This window comes from Scatophagus argus, chromosome 14 (assembly GCF_020382885.2).
Source record: "Scatophagus argus isolate fScaArg1 chromosome 14, fScaArg1.pri, whole genome shotgun sequence".
Taxonomy (NCBI): domain Eukaryota; kingdom Metazoa; phylum Chordata; class Actinopteri; family Scatophagidae; genus Scatophagus; species Scatophagus argus.
Genome location: NC_058506.1, coordinates 3,047,996 through 3,067,509, shown reverse-complemented (window position 1 = coordinate 3,067,509; position 19,514 = coordinate 3,047,996). Strand labels below are relative to the sequence as shown.

Sequence of the window (19,514 nt, the reverse complement as noted above, 5' to 3'; positions counted from 1 at the left end):
TTTGCAGGAGTGTGACTTGAGTGTGCCATGGGGCATGGGAACCAAAGAGGAGTCATGTCATCCCCCCCGGACCCCCCCATTAGTTTGAGTAGCCAGCATCTGCCTCATCAACAGCCTGCAGCAGCTTGGAGATCCTTCTCCCTGAGGACACTTGTGTGTGTGTGTGTGTGTGTGTGTGTGTTGGGGGGGTGGAGATCTGCTGCAAATCTGACTCATATAGGCCCTCAGGGGAGAAGTCGGCCTGTTGTGGCCACTTCTGCAGGCCCAGCCTGCTGTCTGACTGTGGGACAATAGGAGGTGTGGAATGGGTGTCTGGTGGGCCGTCATGTCCTGTGTGTGTGTGTGTGTGTGTGTGTGTGTGTTCCTCTAATTTTTGCATGTAATTTGCTTGATTGGATGTATGGGTTGAATCACTGGCAAATCACTGACTAAGAGGGAATGTGGAGTGAAATACTGCATGGTAACACATAACTTTTCCTTAGTGTCTCTGCCTGGTCACAGGTTTGTCCCTGTTATAAAACATTTTAGGCTACCCTCATTTCATCAGGCCATCTGTCCTTACTTTCTATGTCCACCTTAGCCCTCCTCCAGACTCTGCAGGATAGCTGACTTATATTAATACAGACAGAACTAGTAGGCCTACCACTTCTTATTTCTTCCAGGTCATCTATCCCTACAGACATAGACCTCTGGACTCAAACAGTCCACTGCAGTTTCAATCATGACCTCACTGCTTCAGCACATCTTTATGTGCTTTGCTGTCTTATGATTAGAGTCAAGTCAATTCACTCACAAGGCATATTTTAAAAAAAAAATAGCTGAATGAAGTGCTTAAAAATACATTGAGAAAAAAAATATAATCTAAAATCTTTTACACACAAGCACATTTTGCTCAGTGCTTCATCATGTCAATCAGGACAAAGTAACACTAACCCTTACGTTAAGTTAATAACAGTGGAGGCTCAGAAAGCAACCGCACAACAAGGGTTTTATGATGTGAAAAATTAAGCACAGCTTTCCTTTCAAATGAACACGTTTCCTTTATAATCATTTGTGTTGTTTTAGTTTTTACTTTTTTAGAATTATTAGCCACACCAACAAAATCGATTCATCATTTACTATTGATCACCTCAAGTCTTACCATTAAAGGTAACAATTCATTCAACAATATATTATTTAGTTGCCACCCACTGCTTACAGTTAGCTGCTATCTTGAATTGTCCATAATAATATTTTAGTAGGTTGATGATTGGAGACATGCAGACCAAATAGTTTGTGAGCTTGTGAGCTCTTTCTCGTTGTGACCAAATGTATCATTTCCTGTGGTAGACTGGTCCAAGCCTGAATCCCCCGGGCTCCCTTAAAAATAAGACATCATCTTCTAGTTAGTTAGTTTGTAAGCTCACCTGTTAGTTATTAAACTGACTTAAATATCACAGTACACTAGTGGTGGTGGAAATATTCAGATGCTTTACTTAAATACTCTGCCACAAGTTGAAGTCCAACATTGAAAATTTCAGTCCGAGTAAAAGTCTGGATGTATTAAAGTAACACTAGACATTATGCAGAATGACTCCATTCAAAATTATATAATGCATCTTACAGAGCTGGATTGTTATTACTGATGCGTTAGCATGTGAACCACATTGTAATGTTGCATATATTATTGTACACGAGATCTGTGTGAGGGCACCACCTGTTTGAGGCTGTCTGAGAGACCAGGAGGTGAAACCTTTGTCCACAAAGCAACTCCAGCTGTTACATGTGTCCCTTTCAAATTATAACTGCATAGAGATATAAAGTAATGTCAACAACAACAATAACATTGATATAGTCCAATAAAATGCTTGTATTTCAAAATTATACTTCAGTACGATGCATTAATTAATATGAATACATGATCAAATGAAAACATTCGGGTCAAACAGTATTGTGTATACATTATGATTCATTACAAAAATAAAAACACTGAACCACATGGTCATGTTTCAACATTTTATGTTATGGTTAGGGTTATCTGTGTCTGTACATAGTTCAGTAAGATCATCTGAGTTATACTGCAGTCTCAACTCTGTATAAAGACTGTGCCACACAAGCACACACTAGTTCAGGTGGTGTACAATCCCTTCTTCCTTGTTCTGTACACAACCTGTCCAGCCTGTGGATGAATAAGTGTTTAAAATATCTTTAACACTTTTCTTTATCAGGCCCTGCGATTGACTGCCGACCAGTCCAGGGTGTACCCCGCCTCTCGCCCGTAGTCAGCTGGGATAGGCTCCAGCTCCCCTGCGACCCTGACGGATAAGCGGTATAGAAAATGGATGGACTTTTCTTTATCATCTCTTGTCCATCAGTACTGACATAGTCTTACACCTCCATCACTTAAACCAAACATGAGTTTATTACATATATTCAGTACATAACTCACTGGAGCAAACAACAAGTTGATGCTTTGAACTTGTCCTATTTCAGCCTTTAAACCTGCTCACTTCCTCATCCTTTAGGGAAACGAGGCTCTTTGACTGTGGTTAAAAATTGACTGAACCTTCATCCAGCAGCAACAAAATACAGCATGTGTGTGAAAGATGCAATGAAGGTATACGTGTGTCCTCAAGATTTCTTTGCTTATCTTCAAAGATCTGGTCAAAATGATGCAATAGTTATACAAGGACCACACAAATCTTACAGACCATTTCTCTGCAGAGGCTGTGCAAAGGCCATCACGAAAAGGTACACTGGCAAACACTGTATGGTGGTCTTCCAAGACACAATAAGCCTTAACATATGGAGCAAACAAATGTGTCTGTGTCAGTCACTGACCATGCCACAAATCCTCCCTAAAACAACAGTTAGGATGAGGTAAATAAAACACAACTGTTTGACTGAGCAGCAGATGCAGAATTACTCTTTTGTTGGGGCACAAAACGAGGCATGATAATTATTTAATCCGGCCCAAGCTGAGCAACAGATCCGCCTTCCTTCAATCCTACCTTTCCTCTCCGGGCCCAGACTCCGTCCTCTGCAGCAGCTTCAGTGACAGATGGGAGATGAAAGAGGGAGCTGGGAGGAAGAGGGAATGAGAACAGGTGGGGGTGAAAACTGAAGAAAAGGAAAGGGTACAGAGGTCAGCTGGGGCAATAGAAAGGGGGGAGGAAACCTACATGCAGACTTGCAGAGGGACAGATCGATAGATAGATTTTTTCACATTTCATTGTGCCTCTTTTTGCCAGATGTCAACCTTTAGGATAGCACTTTGAGAAAGATGAAGACTGATGCAACCTATAATGGCAGTGTTGGCATTTTTGGAAAATAAATTCTAGATCCCGTTCTACTGATGTAGCATTGGATTCAACCACATGAATGCAAAGTCTGATGTGGAATAGTACAGAGAAATGCAGTCTATAAAGGAATTTAATAATTGAATTTAATCAGGCACAGAATGGGTATAAATATTCACTCTCTAAGTAAAATAGACAAAGTTGTATTTTATTCTAAAGAGAGGAGAGGGGGATTAGAATCAAGCAGAATACAGTTTTATAGGTACTCAAAGTGAATAATGCCCTTTCAGAGAGGCTTAAGTCTCAGGTTTAAGGGCTCTGTAAAGAAGTGAAGGTAAAAGGCTGTCTCACAATGTGAATACAGCTGCCTATTCAGGACCCTGCCCCCTCTCCCCCCACAGCCAGACACTAATGCCACCCCCTGCCTCCCTGCAAAGGAGGAAGCCCCACCAGACTGCTGAACTCCTGCTGCATCCCGCCCTCCTCCCCTCCCTGCTGCGGCACGCCGGTCCGGCCCTGGCAGCTGTTTAGCTGACTGAGGCAGAAGGGGCTGCAGGGGAACAAAGCAATTTAACTTAACCAAACCTATTTTTGAGTGTGTGTGTGTGTGTGTGTGTGTGTGTGTGTGTGTGTATGTGCTTGCTCGCTTCAGTATTTTGCATGAGTATCTAACTGTAAATGAAGCTACAGATCTGGCTACCCCAACTTAAAATTCTAACTATTACACTAAAGTTATTACTTCAACATTCATTTTTACCAGTAGTAGAAGCATTTGAAAGAAACCCCTTCTGATGTCTAAATGTCTACAGCGAATGCAGCAGTGTCATTCTATCTTAAATCCTGACGTACAGGCCTGCTCACAGCATAACTGAGTCAAATTCCATCATTGTGGAGATGACCTTAACCTATGTGATTTGAGGCAATGAAGCAATTAATGCGATTATTTAATACATTGACAAAACTCTAGATTCAAAGTGGTAGTTGTCACTTGAACATGACCCAACCAAACAACAGAACTAAGTATCACCATCAGCAGCAGTTTGAAACTAAAAGTGCTCTGTTGGAAATTCTCCTTCAAATGGAGCCAAAGCTTTGTCAGTCCCATCAGCAGTTTCTGAATTATTCAGAAATAAACAATAATAAAAGTGCTTGTGATCTGTTTGCTTTTAATTCACCAATCAACCATTAGACTCTCATAATACTGCAAATGAAATGGTTCACCTTGACCCATATATAGTGGTAAAAGTAGTATTACCTTTAAAGTGTTATGTTATGAGAAAAACTGCTTCATTTAAAATCACACTTCTGCTTTAAGTTTTTCTGAGGCCAGCTCAGATTTGTACCTTTTTTTTTGTCTTCTGCGGTCTCTCCTGTTTCATTATGAGTGTCAGATCATTTACTGACACCAATGCCTGACTGTAATATGACTGTAATGCCTAATCACCGACTGTCTTTCCACTTGACAGGGTGTTTAACAGTCCTGTTTGCTACTCTGAGGTGAAGCCCCTAGAACAGGTCCACACATGATCAATGGTCCACTTACAGACTCAACTGTCTTTCCCAACTGAACTGAAAACTTAACGTATGCCTATTTGAAAAGGTGGCATAATAAAATGAACTGCAAGCCAGGTTTATTCAAAAGTTATTATGCCACCCACGCAACCAAACTATTTTGATGGCATAGAGTACTGCTGCACAATATACTGTAGAGAAGGATACACAATGGACAAGCCACAGCTTCTCATGCATCTGCTCGCCATAGGCACAGTCAGACCTCTGATGACAGACTGCGCAGCAGAGCCCCCTACTGCAATTTACGTGAATCTACAAGACTGGCTGGACCTTTGTCGCCAGTGTCAAAATGTGTCTCAGTGAAGGATGATCGAAGACATGTATCCTCACCTCCTCAAGCTCTACACATAAAGAATATATGTTAAGTTATTTTATGCCCATCCCACTGAAAGACAAAAACCAACAATGTGTTGGTCTGTCTTTCAGTGCTGCCTGACTTCATTTGTACTCAGACTGGAGGCCATTCCTTCCTACTGCAATGGTATCCCTTACCGAACTACATCTTGGATATTTTGGTCTTTCTATAGTATTAATTGCCAAAAACATATTGAATATCTCCAGCTTTACCCCGTAAAGTCCCCCTCCACTCCAAAATATGTTTTTCTTCTGGTTTCTACATTCAAATGATTGAGCTTCACTGTACAGAACTAGAAGCAGGTTTTCAAATTCATTTGCTGAATGTGGACAGTCCTTGTCCATGCTCAACTTACAAACCTGAGGGAGGCATGTGCTGACCTGCAGTCTGATTTTTCAAGATGAAGGAGTAGAAGAAACTGTAAAGATTTTAACAAGGAAACTGAACCCATTACCTAAAAATAACACCACGATAACAAATGAGGATCAGAAGTGTTTTGCACTACTGCTTTTTTGTGGTTTCTCAAATAAATGGATCTCAATCAACTTAATTAACTGGGCAATCTGAATATGAAGCAGCACACATTTTCAAAGATTTTCAATCCATTCTTTTTTCTCAGCAATACATCAAGATACAGGCTTTAAGCCACATGTGCAAGCCTTAATCCAGATGGATTTACACAGTCTGATCACTGGATTTCTGAGTGTCCACTAGAGCAGATCAACAGCTATGAAATGACTTGTGTTCTGTTTAAATACACGAGGGGTTTATTCCATATTTAAAAGAAATTATTGAAACTTCCATATTCAAGTGTTCATGGTTGCAATGTAAAAAAGGGGAAAAAAATCACATATTATTCAGTTACAGGTATTTTCAAAGTATCTAACTTAGCTTTCAGACGTATAGACCATATAATGGTCAGGTGCAGAAATCCACTCACCATTACAGTACATGTGATAACCTCCAGACACTGATGCAACTACACCTCACACAAGGACACACAAATGGATTTGACTCACTGACTTCCTGCATGTCAACAATAACAGAAGGCTTTAAATGTGGATTATGCTTAGTGAAAACAATGTTTACAATACAAGTGGTAGGAGTCTCACTTTCAGTAGCAAAAAAAAAAATCCTTCCACATGTTCTTTCTTTATAGCTAACATTGTTTTTTTTTCTCCATCCATTTTCACGTAACTTCACAGACAATTTTAAAATATAACCACAGAAAATCTGTTGAGTACTATCAAAAAGTACAGTAACCAGCAGTGGAGTCCAGAGAAACTTAGAGGTTCTTGCACCTGAAGGCCATGTATACAGTCAGTGATGCAACTTAACAAAAATCTCTCATCTGACACCTTGTTGCTATAACGCTGGTCGTCCATTCAGTTTGTCATGCATGAGTGCAATGGCTCCACCTGTGAAGTCTCTGAGAACTTGCACCGTTTCCCGCTGGAGCTGCAGCGACTCGCGCACAAACTCCTGCTGAGTCTCTGCAAGCTGCTGCACTGACTCAGACAAAAGCTCCAGGGAGCGTGAAACGGTCTCCAACAGGATGTTGGTGGCGTGCTGCTCTTGAAGGCTCAGGGATGCATTATGTAGCATGGTGTCTCTCGTGTTCTGCGAGGGCTGACCTGGAACTGGAAGCGTTGAAGGTCCTGATGAAGTCTGAGGTTGTCCTGGTTTCTGGATGCCATTGTTTCCTTGGTGATCCTCTGATGGTTTTGCAGCCTGAGTGGAAGGAAGCACGTCATCCCTTTGGTCATCGTCTGAGTCTCCAAATGCAGGTTCAGCATCTTGAGTCAAAGAAAAAAACCTCATCAGTCTTTTCTTCTTCTACTAAAAACATGCTGCAAAAACCCAGGGTCTTTCTTACACAGTACTTGGGATGAGTGAGTACAACATTATCTGTGCCTGTCAAACCAAGTAAAAGGTTGATGAGCACCATCAACCATTTGATGGTGCTTAAACCAAAAGTGTATAGGACCAACTTGTTAATTTAAGTCTGAAATTGATATTGTTACATATATTATCTATTAGAAGAAAAATGTTTATGGAACTGTCTCAGAACGAGGCTTCAGTTCAGCGTTTCAGAGTAAGAGAATTTCTTACAGGATAAGTTTTTTAAAGCGTGAATGAATACATTTCAATCAGCTACCCAATGAGGATTTTCCTTCATCATGAGTACTGATACTGACATTTTTAACGAAACTTGTAAAAAGTACACTGTTTGTACATTTATTTTCAGCGGAGTACTCGCTCAACCATGATTTGTGCCCAAATCTGGGCAGCTCACCTTCTGTCGCAGGTGCTTCATACGGCACATCAAAGGAGGGTTGTGATGAGTCCCCTACAACATTCAAAAATTAGTCATCCATGTGCCACACATTTACAACTTGTGGACAAAATGTGAGCACAGTAGTTGCACACAATACTTTAAGAGAAGGGCAGAGCTTATCAACTAAATGTTTAGACCATAAAATGTCAAAATATGTGACAAATGCTCATCACAATTTCCAAGAGCCCATCATGACATCTTCAAATCGCTTCTTTTGTCAAACCAACACTCCAAAACCCAAAAACCCAAAGATTCTTCATTTAACATCATAAATGGCAAAAAAACCAGAAAACCCTTACATTTAAGAAGCTGGAAAATGCAAACATTAGACTTTTTTGCTCGGAAAATGACCCCCCCCCCCCCAAAGCACTAATCATTACAGCTTTATAAATAAAGGTTAGTAAACCGACAAAATCTTAAAGCACTCACTCATGCTGTAGGAAGTTGAAGCTATGTCCACTCCGCCATTAGGAGAACTTTGCATTCCAATCATGTCCTCCTCTTCCATTTCTTCTTCCTCCTCTGGCACATCGTCATCATCTCCCAATGGGCCAAAGTCACCTGTGCTTTGATCTTCATCGTCCATCTCCAGAATCTGAAGCACTATTTTCTCTGTCTGATTAAGATCTCTGGAGAGACGCGAGTTGAGACCCCTGTTGGGCACTGTTCCTGACCGCATGGCAGCCACTTTCCTCTTGGTGTCACACTTTAGATCTGACCATTTCTTGATAACCTCAATGACCTCACGTTGGCACTCCCCGATCTCATTGACACGAGCAGTAATCTCTGCCCATGTGCGCTTCTTCATGTCTGTTGGCACACCACGATTAAACTTGCCTGTGGGGGGAAAAACAAACAGACCTTAAGCACTTATCTTCCAATGTTACTATGCACAGATTCAAGGCCATTTTTAGTGTGCCCTTATTTCACAACCCACTTTGTTTCCTCTGCTTGGTGTTGTTTAATTTCTGTTTTTGATTAACCAGATACTGTGCAGACACTCACTTACTTTCCACAAACCCAGATATAAAACCACAAAGAAAATCTCGTCGTTAAGAAAGTGAGAGGCACTTGAAGACACGTACCCACAACAACCATACGATGCTTCCTCACTTCATCCAACAGTATGTGGACTTCACTAAAAGAGAAACGAGCTTTTCTTTTCTTGAAGCGAGTAACACTGTCGTGGTTGTAGTACATTGGTGAAGACATCCTCCACACACAGCGTCAGTAGGTGTCCAGCTGCTTTGGATGCTCTGTTGTGCTTCAACTTCTCCAGTTGTCTGTCAGTTGAGTCAAGAATGTGATTAACAATAAAGTTAAAAGAGCGTGCGAGTATTTACGGTACCTCTGCTCATGGCACACTAATACACAGTTTCATGAACTAAACTTTGCAATGTATATTTGCGACTGTGATTATGGTTGATGCAGGAGAGCTGCCTCTATGCAAGTAACGTTAGCATGGATACAGAGATATCATCACACTCGTTCAGGCTCAACAGCTGAGCAATGACTAACGAATGAATATTATCAATATTATAGTTATAACATATTCAATGCAAAGGCCTTTAAGCATGGAAATAGTGCACGACTAGCTTAATCATAACATTGTCACTGCAAAGAGTGAATGGACAATGGACGATGCAATAGCTTAGTTCCTTTACTCACGCGATAGCCTAGTTAGCTTAGCCATATCTGCAGCCCACTCGCTGCTACGACCAAATGATATCTTTATCCACATTACCAGGATCATTTTAACAACTAACAGCTATTTCATGTTCCTCATACAGGGCAACATAGAATTACTTAGCTAGCATTACTCGAATGTTACACAACAGCAAACACTGACTTAGCTGTCTTTGCAGCAAGACAACGTTAGCTAACGCTATGTTAGAGTTAGAAATGGGTATTGAAGCACTTACTTCGAGTAACCTCACTTCACGAGGTATACTTTCATGACAAAAATAGCCAGTGAGACAGAGACCATAACCCTTAAGGATAGACGTTTGTATTTGGACCAAAAACGCATTGATAAACTTCCTTATCGACAAGATAGCTATTGTAAAGTTAGCCGAGATGAAGCTAACGCTATACAAAAGATATCCGGTAAACGTTAGATAGCTAGCTGGCTTAAAAATTACGGTCGAACATAATGACATAAGTATAACAGTACTACATGACCTAAAAGTACCGGTTTCTTGTGTAGCTTATTACAATAACCACAACCAGTCTGGCGATTTAACCAATTACAATGCTTCGTTTTATTTCATATTTTCCTGTTGCAACAACGTGCTTTTACTTTGAAGGAGTATGCGCATTTCCTGTATTGTAAGTTGGGCCAACATGATTTGACCAACAACACGCTCGCATTCATAAGGAAATATGCCTACCCCGAACACTACTGCATTAAGAGTTAGTATGCTGGTGGTGTATCTTTAAGTGACAATCCCTTAGTCACTGAGCAATGACCACAAGAAGCCAGCCAACAACTAGGTGGGTGCATCAAGAAGAAGACTGACACATTTAACATACCACCTTTATTCCAAATATGGCACAGGTATTTATTTTACCAAGCATTTTCAGTAACAGTTTAATGACTATGGCTATAACTACATGGTTAAAAACGTTCAATAATGGCAACTGTACTTTTGGCTGCATGCATTAGTGGTATACATGTTATATATTATGAGTCACATATTGTACATTATCTGGTGCAGGCATTTTGATTTACTACACAGTGACAAAAAAAGGCATCCGTAGGCTGAGAAAATGATATTGTTGTGAACAAGTTGCAGGAAATATTCAAATGCAAAAAAGATTGGCCTGTCCTAACAAAACAAAACAAACGGACATTCCTGACTTGTATACATGTACAGTAACAGTGCAACACTGATGCAAAATAATGGAGTGTATCATTAAACTATGATCTGCTTACAATAGGCTGTGATGTGAGTATACCATAAATCAAACATCCACCATACTTTTCTTAATCTGTAACCAAAATGGTGGCCTGTCTCACATTGCTGTTTTCCTAAACAAGAATCTACAATAAGTGGACTCGGGGCTGCTTTCGCAAAGACAATAGAAATGACTGAAGTCTGTATAACTTTACAAATCTGTCTAATTCTCATCTCTGTTAAAGTATTTGCAAAGACATGGCGCATCCACACATCAAAATAGACCTGTATGGACATGTACACACTGACAACCATTTCCCCAACACTCCTGTTAGTTTTGTTGCACCTGTCTGGGTGGAACAGCCTAACCCTTATTATTCTTGTGAGCTCACGGGTGTTTTCAGTTACTGTGAAAGTTGGTTAGGTCTCTGTTTAGGTTAAAGTTTGGTGGAGCTTTTTTTTCTGAAAATTTACAAGGTCACTAAAGTCCAAGCATTAATATGAATGCTTAAGGTGTACATTGCCCTACCCCAAAAGGCGTGAATAAATGAAAGCCAAGAGACACATCAAGCAGTCTATACAAGCCCACACAGTTCTGAGAAGGATATAACTAGTCAGCAAGGGTGGAAACACCTGTGAGCGGCCATTCTAACCAAAACACACGGACAACCAAGCTACAGCTTCCCACTGTTCACCGCCACTCAGTCCAACAGAAAACAAGAGCCTGGTGGAAGACTTTACACAATAACAAGTAAGCTTTCCTGATTTCGGCAGCAAGTGACACTGAATTTTAAGGTATAAAAATAAATGTCACTATTTATTTTTGTTAAAAATATCCAATGCTATTTTAGCATTAAAGCAGCCAGCCAAACAGCATTAACTGTCCTGGTTCACAGTCACTGTGAAACCAGCTCAAGCCACTTAAGAGTGGGATCCTTCACACTGATTGATTAGCTGTTTCACTAATTTCTGGGTGTAGTACATCTTGAAGTTGGTGTGCCTCCACTTGTGCCATTTTGTGTGGAAGGCATGATGCAGATCAAAAGCAAATACCAAACAAGCAGATCAAATAACAACAATTCAATATAGTACTGTATTTATGCACCTGAATCATTGGCTACGTACTTGTCCAGAACAATCGGTAGCATTTATTTTTGATCCTCAGCTATGGGTATAATTGTGAGCGCAGGTTTGCGCTTTTCTGGGTTGGTTAGTACGGTATCAATTCTGTCTAACAAGTATTATGGAACTGTAAACAATCCCACAATACTTGAATTACACTGACATCCTCAATAAACCTGCCCCCACAGGGGTTTTTCTGAATAATATGAAGTTGTAGGTATGAACGAGATTTTTTTTTTTGTTGTTGGTACTGGCAGACAAACAATGTGGTTCTGTGTAACAAGCAGGAGAGCCCTTGGCCAGATTCAGGAGTACATGGTCAACTGAAGCCACTGGAAAGAAACAAGAGCAGAGATGATGACTGTATGAACTGTTTTCCATCACCTGAATTAAATCTGAAGTCCTGTCAAATCCCACTGATATTAAAAATAACTGAGATCACTGTACCTCCTGAACATTGACTTTGATACTCCCATTGTTATCCTTATCCAGGGTTTTAAAGGCACCTGAATTGGAGAAGATATTACAACACCTTGAGTTTTTGAGTGAATCATTCTTATCACACAGATAGAGCTGCTAAACCATGTAGTAAAGTAAATCAATGTATTTTAAGGACTGGTCTTTCAAACTTACGGCACATGGCATCCAGCCTCACGAGGCAGCCAATGTAGTTGTCAAAATCCATGTTCCCATTTTCATCGCTGTATCTGCGAATTATCATCTGAAACAGCTGTTCATTGAGAGGAAAGCCTGAAGAAGAGAAGAAACCACTGTACACTATTAAACAGAATTTGCACAGAGGGTATGCATACACAGGCTTAAAGCTGCCCATGATGTTTTCCCTGCAAGTATTTAAACAACAAGAAGAAAAAATTAAAACATATCTCACCAGCAGCCCTGAAAGCATTGGGCAACTCATCCGCACCAATGACACCAGAGCCATCAGTGTCATGGGATTTGTACACTCCCTAAACAAAAACAATAAAAGTATTTAAAGCAGTTGCCATCTGAAAGTTTCCCCATTTCCTGTTTTATAACTAGGTATGGATGTTTTTCTTGCAGGCTTAATTCAACAAACACCAAATACACGAGTTATATCCTTCATCAGGATTCATTTCACAGGTAATTAAATCATCTATTCCACAAGCAGCCACTTCAAAAGTGCGTGTCCTTTAATAACCAAAGTATACAGATTTATGTCTGTGTAAAATCTGGTAGTTAATCAAAATAAGGAGTTTGGCACTTTACATTTAAATCAAAGCCATTCAAAACAACAAAACAAACACTAAACAACTGACAGTATAAACGCTTCAGGCTGTAGTTTCTTCTGTGTTCAGCGATGATGAACAAGGGCCCACGGGTATGTAACTGAACACTCTAATAAATGTAATACGCCCGCAGTACTTGCCTGCCATTTCTTTATATTGTTCCAGAGGTGTTTGAATTCATGAAATCCGAGTTTTCCAGTGCTGTCACTCTGAACCAGCGTTAAGGACAAGAGACATATCAAGGCTCCATCTTAGACAAACAGTTGCATTTTGTGTAGATATGCTGTATTTTCACAAGGTGTATTTTTACATGCCTTCCTCATACACAGTAGGGAAGGACTATCAACCTTTAAACTTTTAAAGACCAACAGCTATAACCAAAGAGTGGTAAATCTGAGAAGAGGGTGGGAATTCACTATCATTCCTGCCATAAAGACAGAGAACATAAATCAAGTGTGCATGTCTGAAACGAGCCTGAGTGAGCTGTGAGTGTGATGGAGTCTGATTAGCCAACGCATCTCCTTTCTACAGCCGACTGTTCATTTGTTTGTTCTGTTCTTTGTATCTCTACAGTGCTGTCACCACCAGCTTAATATGATCCCTAGAATTACACAACAAAGGTCTAATAATGATAGAAAGGATACATCCATGACTGCCACCATGCTCCTGCAAGACTCAATGCTGAAACCATCTGTCTTCAGGTCACCATCTGAAATACAAGAAAGGAGTCACCCACAATGTTGTATCTCTTTAAAAGATACATAAAAATGTACAAATATTGTAAAGGACTAACACACAACAGACCACAAAGAACAAAAAGAAACACAGAGATGTGTAAGAGACAAATTGTAAATATGACACACACAAACATGTCTTACGCTTTGAAATGATTCTGTTTAGGATGTTCATCAGCTCAGATGGGCTCACTTCCATGTCCTACAAGACAAATATTTAACAGTGTAAACATCACAATGCCAGCAGAAACCCAACTACATGGTATAACAAAATGGATGAAGGAGAAACGCTCTTAGAGAGTGAAGGTTGGCAGCACTCACATCTCCAGCAAGTTGCTTGAAGACTCTGCGAAATTGTTGCTCCTCCGCACTTTCATGCTGCTCTGCATATACAGTTGGCCTGCGTGGTGGAGGCTGCGGTACAGGGCAACAGCAAACATAAAAAAATCCACAGTTATCAGAACAGCGATAGTCAGGTATATCTGGTAATGTAATGACTGTTACTCACGGGATCAGAAGGCACAAACTGCTCTGGGTCGATGTTGCTGCATCAAAAATTAAGAGAAGTTAAGACAGAAATCACCACTTTTGGTCTATGCATGCAATTTGTGCAGATTCTCACCTGACAACATCAATGATGCCACTAATAAACTTCTTGGCAAAAAACATCTTCTGTCAACTGTAAATACAGAATGCAGCAAAAATTAGGAAAAAGAACAAAGAGCACCAGGCTCCAGATTTCATAAAACACTTCCTGACTAAAGATGTCAGTACTATGGATTCATAGCCAGTTGTCTTCATGTATTCATGAAGTAAGTAGAAAGAAATTAGTTTTAATTTTGGTAGCAAGTATTTAATCAAAAACAAATAACTCAGTTAGCTCAACATTAATTTTAAGTGCCAGAAGGAGTGCCTGATACTGTGTAAATGTATAACTCCGAAATCCCAAGCAAAACCAGATTCAATTTCTAGTGATAATATTACAATGGAACAATTAATAAGAAGAATCCGAAAGCAAGAGTAAGTGGCGTACACAAAGTAAAGATGGCATAGCTTTACTAGCTTAGTGGATTAAACGACGTTCACTACTCGGCCCTATCAAGTGTATGCTACGTTAACGGGTTTGGTGATTAGCTAGCTACAATGACACTGATTAAGCTTTCTTTCGAGCAATGGTATGTCCTGTGTTTTCTTCGATTACACTCTTTAACAAGTAGAGGCGCACCCACTAGCCTACCTTGCAACTTTTCCTGTTAAAGAAAAATGCAGTGCCGCACCCAGAAAGCGAAAATTAGATCCAATTTTAAAAGGTCATCCTAGTGCATCATACATTTATAGTGACACCTTTGAACCAGTAGTAATATGATCTTTTCAAAATTAAAAGACTGAAGGTTACTGTACTCTACCAGTATAACCTCACACAGGAGCTAAGTTACAGTAAGGTTATATTACCATTAATTGCCATTACCCTTACGGTCGAAGACTAGCTTTCTTTTTGGTTAGCTTATGTTATTGACCTAATCATTTGTGGAAGTCTAAAAAGTGCACACTCTTAAACAGCACGGATGTGAATCAGAACGTACTGACGAACAGCCTGAGAAGCTAACTTTAGCTCCACTGTTAGCTAAGCTAATTTTAATGGGTAGCGTGAGGCAAGCTATCTGTCAAATTCAGCAAAACTCTGACTAACTAAGTAAAATTTATCTAATCTTTCACCGTTTTTAAGGTAAGCGGTACTTTACTCATAAAAGACACGACGTTAACATTTACCTGGAGGCAACAGCACTATAATGAAGTTGACAGCAGGATATTTGTCGGAGTTCTCAGCTGCTGGCAGGCGAAGGTCCGTCAACACACGCCCCAACTGACGTTACAGAGAGTAACTAGGATATGAGATCAAGCATCGCAGTTGTTTCCGGCTTTGCTTCAGGTTCCGGTATGGAAGATAAATGATTCGATATCAAGCCATACACTTCAGTAATTCTGCGTATACCACTCATTATATATGTCAGTGAAACTCCCTGGTGTATGGTTGTGCTACCAAAAATGTAAGTTTGAAATCGGTAGTGTCAACCATGTGCATGTTTGCTTTCTGCATGCGCAATGCATCGTATAACAAATTAATTTCTTAATTTCTCCTTTTTTTCCACTCAAACAAACATCCATTCATATAGAATCGTATTGATCCTTCCACAGCTAAAGAAGATGCAATATATGAACATCATTTAGCAAAGCAGTTGTTTGCTATGATAACAGTGTGTCATCTGATGGTTTGGACACAAAGTTGGTTGGCTCCACTGAACAAATGAACCAGTTAGAAAATCAAGTCAAATAAAATCAGATCAAGCTTATCATGAGCAGAGCTGTAAAAAGTGTGTGACAAAAAAATATGTCATTGTGCTTCTCTCTCCTGACTTTCAACCTGCCTTTTATGAATTTTGTCTCCCACATTCAAATGTGATTTGTATTGTCAGCACAAAGTGAGCTCTCTGATCAGGAGCTCAGTCGTCTTCTCATTCCACTAACCATTACTGAATGACATTGATGTTCATTTAGCTGGAGATCTCCATGGAGTGCCCTCACTGACCCAGGTTGGTCCCTGGACACTAGTCTGAGAACCATTGCATTTTAGAGACAGCTAAACCACAGCGTCAGAAGGATGTTTTTCCTGCCATGAACATTCAGTTTGACTTTGCTGTATAAGAATATATATATATATATATATATATATATATATATATATTATAGTTAAACAGTTTAGTAGAGGAACTGGAACACTGTCAAAAAGCCCTAAAAATCCCTGAAGATTTGCCAGTGGACTTGGGGTGTGTTTAAAAATGATAGCACACCACGCTGAATAATTAAACATAGCTTAATGAGAGCTCAGAGAAAATTGTGTTTTCATTTAATTTGACAAAATCCTATTCCCTGATAATTGGATCTTATAAGCAGTGATTAACCCATACTTGTAATGGATTGTGCCAAACTGCCAGGGGAATTCCCCCCGTGTGATCAGTACTATGTGTAAGGGGAGTTGCTTTTGTTTCTGCAGATGGAGAAAAGCCTCAGGTAGTCACAGATATAACATATAACTGTCAAATGTTACATTTCTTACTTTTGGGTTCACTGGGGGCCTTTATGTCCAAAGCTGACCATGAACCACAACATTCCTGGAGTCAAGTGGGGACCTGGTGACCACCATGTCTCTGCTCTGTCATTTCCTGTGATCTCTCTGCTGATGTCACACTAAGAGCCAAAACACAAAAAAACAACTGTTTAAAAGTCACAATATTAAATCCTCCAGTTTTCTTACTCAACTAAGTTTCATTTTCCACATTTACAATTGATCAGTTTGTAATCTTCACAGAGTAACATCAGAATCAAACCCTAGTTTGTTTTAGCTTTACATAACATTTTACTGAAATTCCTAGCCAGCTGGCATGAAAATGGTTGAATGTGAAAAATCTGAATATTGGCACAAAGATCAAATGTGGGCTTTAATCATCTGCTTTTCCTGCCTCAGTTCTACACAGACCAGGAGGGTCAGCCACAGAACAGCACCCCCCTCAGGTTTAACTGGCATAATATGGATTGAACACAGCTGAAGGACAGAAACTGTGTTCATCATGCTGCCAAAGTGGCACCAGTGGCATTTAAAAAAGACAGATGACGGTCTCTTGACGAATATGACGTATGTGTGCGTGCATGTGCACATGTGCGTGCACGTTTGTGTGTGTGTGTGCATATCAGTGCTGAATAAAACCAGCAGGTGGAGTCAGAGAGCATTTGCCAGAGATGAATTATAGCAAACACATTACTGTACAGCATATTGTGCATTCAGCAAGTTAATATTCTAATGTCCCTGTTTCCTTACAAATGTGCAATCTGCTTTGTACACTCTGTACTGCTTCAGGCCCATAAAGCTCTTTCTTTCTTTTATCTTTTCTGGCCTATTGACATGGACGTTTGCATTGATAATTGTACAGTTGTCATTTTAGGCATGATAGGATTCCCAATGGAATACAATTAGATTTTTCACACATCAGCTCATAAGGGGATCCTCCTCATACACATCAGAAAAAAACTAACCTGATATACTGACAATCAGTTATTTGTACTTTAGAATATTCTGAAAATTTCTCCCTGCAAACACTGGATTCCAATTTATTGTCATATCATGACAGCAATGGCTAAAAGAGGTGTGTATGTCCAGCTGAGAGTTCTGACTCTTTAAACTGCACATTTGAGTCTCTTGTTTCTCGACTTCCAAGGAACTGGCCGGGTTTATCCTGCTGCTCTGTTTTTATCATAGCTACATCTCCTCTTAATCCCTCATGGCCAGCACTATCACGGTTGCCTTGACAGTGCAGACACCTTCGCTGCTCTCTCCTCAACTGATAAGTCTATACTACTACCCTCCACTCTCACCACACACAGAAATAGGATTCATAAATACAACAGCAACATGTATGTCCATGAACGATGTATTGTCTCTCTCAAAACCTCGTGTGGACTCATAAGGACTCTCTTTTATCAGTAAGGATACAGCTATGACAGCATATAACTATAGGCTTGATATTGCTGTTTGTTAGTTACTAAATTGAATATAAGTTGCATCACTGACACCTGTCTTGATTACTCTATTGTTCCTGCAAACAAAACTACCCATATGTCAATAGCTTGCTGTGCAGTGCATAATACTGAGGGATGCATATTTTCTTCACATGGTATATACTGCATTTGAAAAATGGGACAATAATTGTGAGGCTTTTTGAATGTATGTTTCAATATATATATGGGATGCAACCTGATATTTAAGATGTGATAATATATGAAGTGCAGAAACAGTGATATCCATCCTTCAGATGCCACTCCAGCTAAAATTACTCCATCCATGAAATAGAGGTATCCATGGTTACATCAGGAGCCATGCTAAATGGTGCCTCAGTGTATCTCTATTCTTTAGCAGTCTCCACCTTTTCCCTCATTCATCATTTGGAAGAAATCGCTGTGCCACCAGAAGGTTTCCGACAGCTATGATTTGGCTTTTGCAAATGTGATCTGCTGTGAATAATTTCAATAACTCTGATGAAGATAGACTGGCTATTAAATATCTCTAAATAATGAACGCAAACCATATTACATCTGCAGTTACCTGATCGACTTTGAGGGAGTGAAATATAGAGCTTATGTAGTTCAGTGCCACAGAGCCTGCAGATTGAAAATTGTATAGGAGCATCCCCAATACGACGTATTTGCAGCCTTCAGAATAACCTGTTACCTTGACAACGCAATTTTATCATTCAAGCCCATTGCTACCTTCTCTCACAGCAGGAATCAAATGTGCCTTAAATGTATACTGCTGCAGAATTTTACACCTCAATCCTTGGTAAAAACAAGACATTGGATGGGATGAGATGTGCAGAAAATGTTGAATTCACTTGGTCACTGCACAATGGACAATGTAAGATTATTTTCTTGCCTTTACAATGGGCTTAACAAAAAACAGATAGGACAGTATGATCGTGCATATTCCAAATATTTCTGTAACTGCAAAGCATTTGGAGGGATGAACTGTAAGGGATTAGAGGGAGGAGTTCATAAATTCAAATTGACAACATGTAATTCTCCAAATACCAGTGACCTCAGGGTGATTACTGTTTCCACTGACTTACTCTTGCAGATATATGCCTAATTGTCTGGTCATATTTACAAGTTAGTTAGTAATTTTGATCATTGTTATGCAAACTACATGCACACTTTCCAGAACTCAAGTCCATCTGCTATTGTGTCTCTTTCACTAAATTCCACAAGCATTCAGGGAGGATTTCAGTGATTTTCCAAAGGTATCTAAATCAAATTAGCAATAAACGTTAGTCTCTGGAAACACGAAACAGTTAGGAGAGGAAGAGACTAAGAGGTGCCTGAATCTTTTTTTGAATGTTTAGTC

The 19,514-nt window shown here is 39.8% G+C and overlaps 2 protein-coding genes across 3 annotated transcripts; both read right to left on the bottom strand.

Moving 5' to 3' along the window:
* Positions 1–5,949: 5,949 nt before the first annotated feature.
* zgc:153990 (uncharacterized protein LOC768125 homolog) lies at positions 5,950–9,824 on the bottom strand. 2 transcript variants are annotated; one of them, XM_046410810.1, is made up of 5 exons: positions 9,466–9,824; positions 8,629–8,826; positions 7,973–8,380; positions 7,502–7,555; positions 5,950–7,001 (listed from the first exon to the last, which is right to left on the bottom strand). In XM_046410810.1, exons 2-5 carry the CDS (start codon positions 8,753–8,755, stop codon positions 6,571–6,573), a joined length of 1,020 nt encoding a protein of 339 aa, XP_046266766.1. In that variant the 5' UTR covers positions 8,756–8,826; positions 9,466–9,824; the 3' UTR covers positions 5,950–6,570. The 2 variants fall into 2 exon arrangements, with proteins under 2 accessions (XP_046266766.1, XP_046266767.1); XM_046410811.1 differs by lacking the exon at positions 9,466–9,824 and adding an exon at positions 9,393–9,423.
* Positions 9,825–10,065: 241 nt separating this feature from the next.
* capns1a (calpain, small subunit 1 a) lies at positions 10,066–15,480 on the bottom strand. The gene is made up of 11 exons (XM_046410812.1): positions 15,335–15,480; positions 14,187–14,243; positions 14,073–14,109; positions 13,886–13,978; positions 13,709–13,766; positions 13,475–13,539; positions 12,971–13,039; positions 12,452–12,530; positions 12,196–12,312; positions 12,010–12,068; positions 10,066–11,894 (listed from the first exon to the last, which is right to left on the bottom strand). The coding sequence occupies exons 2-11, from the start codon at positions 14,231–14,233 to the stop codon at positions 11,868–11,870; spliced, it is 651 nt and encodes a 216-aa protein (XP_046266768.1). The 5' UTR covers positions 14,234–14,243; positions 15,335–15,480; the 3' UTR covers positions 10,066–11,867.
* Between the last annotated feature and the right edge of the window lie 4,034 nt (positions 15,481–19,514).

What these genes read in the sequence shown, in the direction of transcription:
- capns1a (XM_046410812.1), bottom strand. Translation starts at nt 14,233, where the DNA reads ATGTTTTTTGCCAAGAAGTTTATTAGTGGCATCATTGATGTTGTCAG. An exon ending in CAATGCTTTCAGGGCTGCTG is followed by an intron (nt 12,313 to 12,451) that starts GTGAGATATGTT and finishes TCTCTTCTTCAG; the next exon opens with GCTTTCCTCTCAATGAACAG. An exon ending in GAGGCTGGATGCCATGTGCC is followed by an intron (nt 12,069 to 12,195) that starts GTAAGTTTGAAA and finishes TCTCCAATTCAG; the next exon opens with GTGCCTTTAAAACCCTGGAT.
- zgc:153990 (XM_046410810.1), bottom strand. Translation starts at nt 8,755, where the DNA reads ATGTCTTCACCAATGTACTACAACCACGACAGTGTTACTCGCTTCAAG. An exon ending in GCATCGTATGGTTGTTGTGG is followed by an intron (nt 8,381 to 8,628) that starts GTACGTGTCTTC and finishes TTCCCCCCACAG; the next exon opens with GCAAGTTTAATCGTGGTGTG. An exon ending in TTCAACTTCCTACAGCATGA is followed by an intron (nt 7,556 to 7,972) that starts GTGAGTGCTTTA and finishes TGAATGTTGTAG; the next exon opens with GGGACTCATCACAACCCTCC.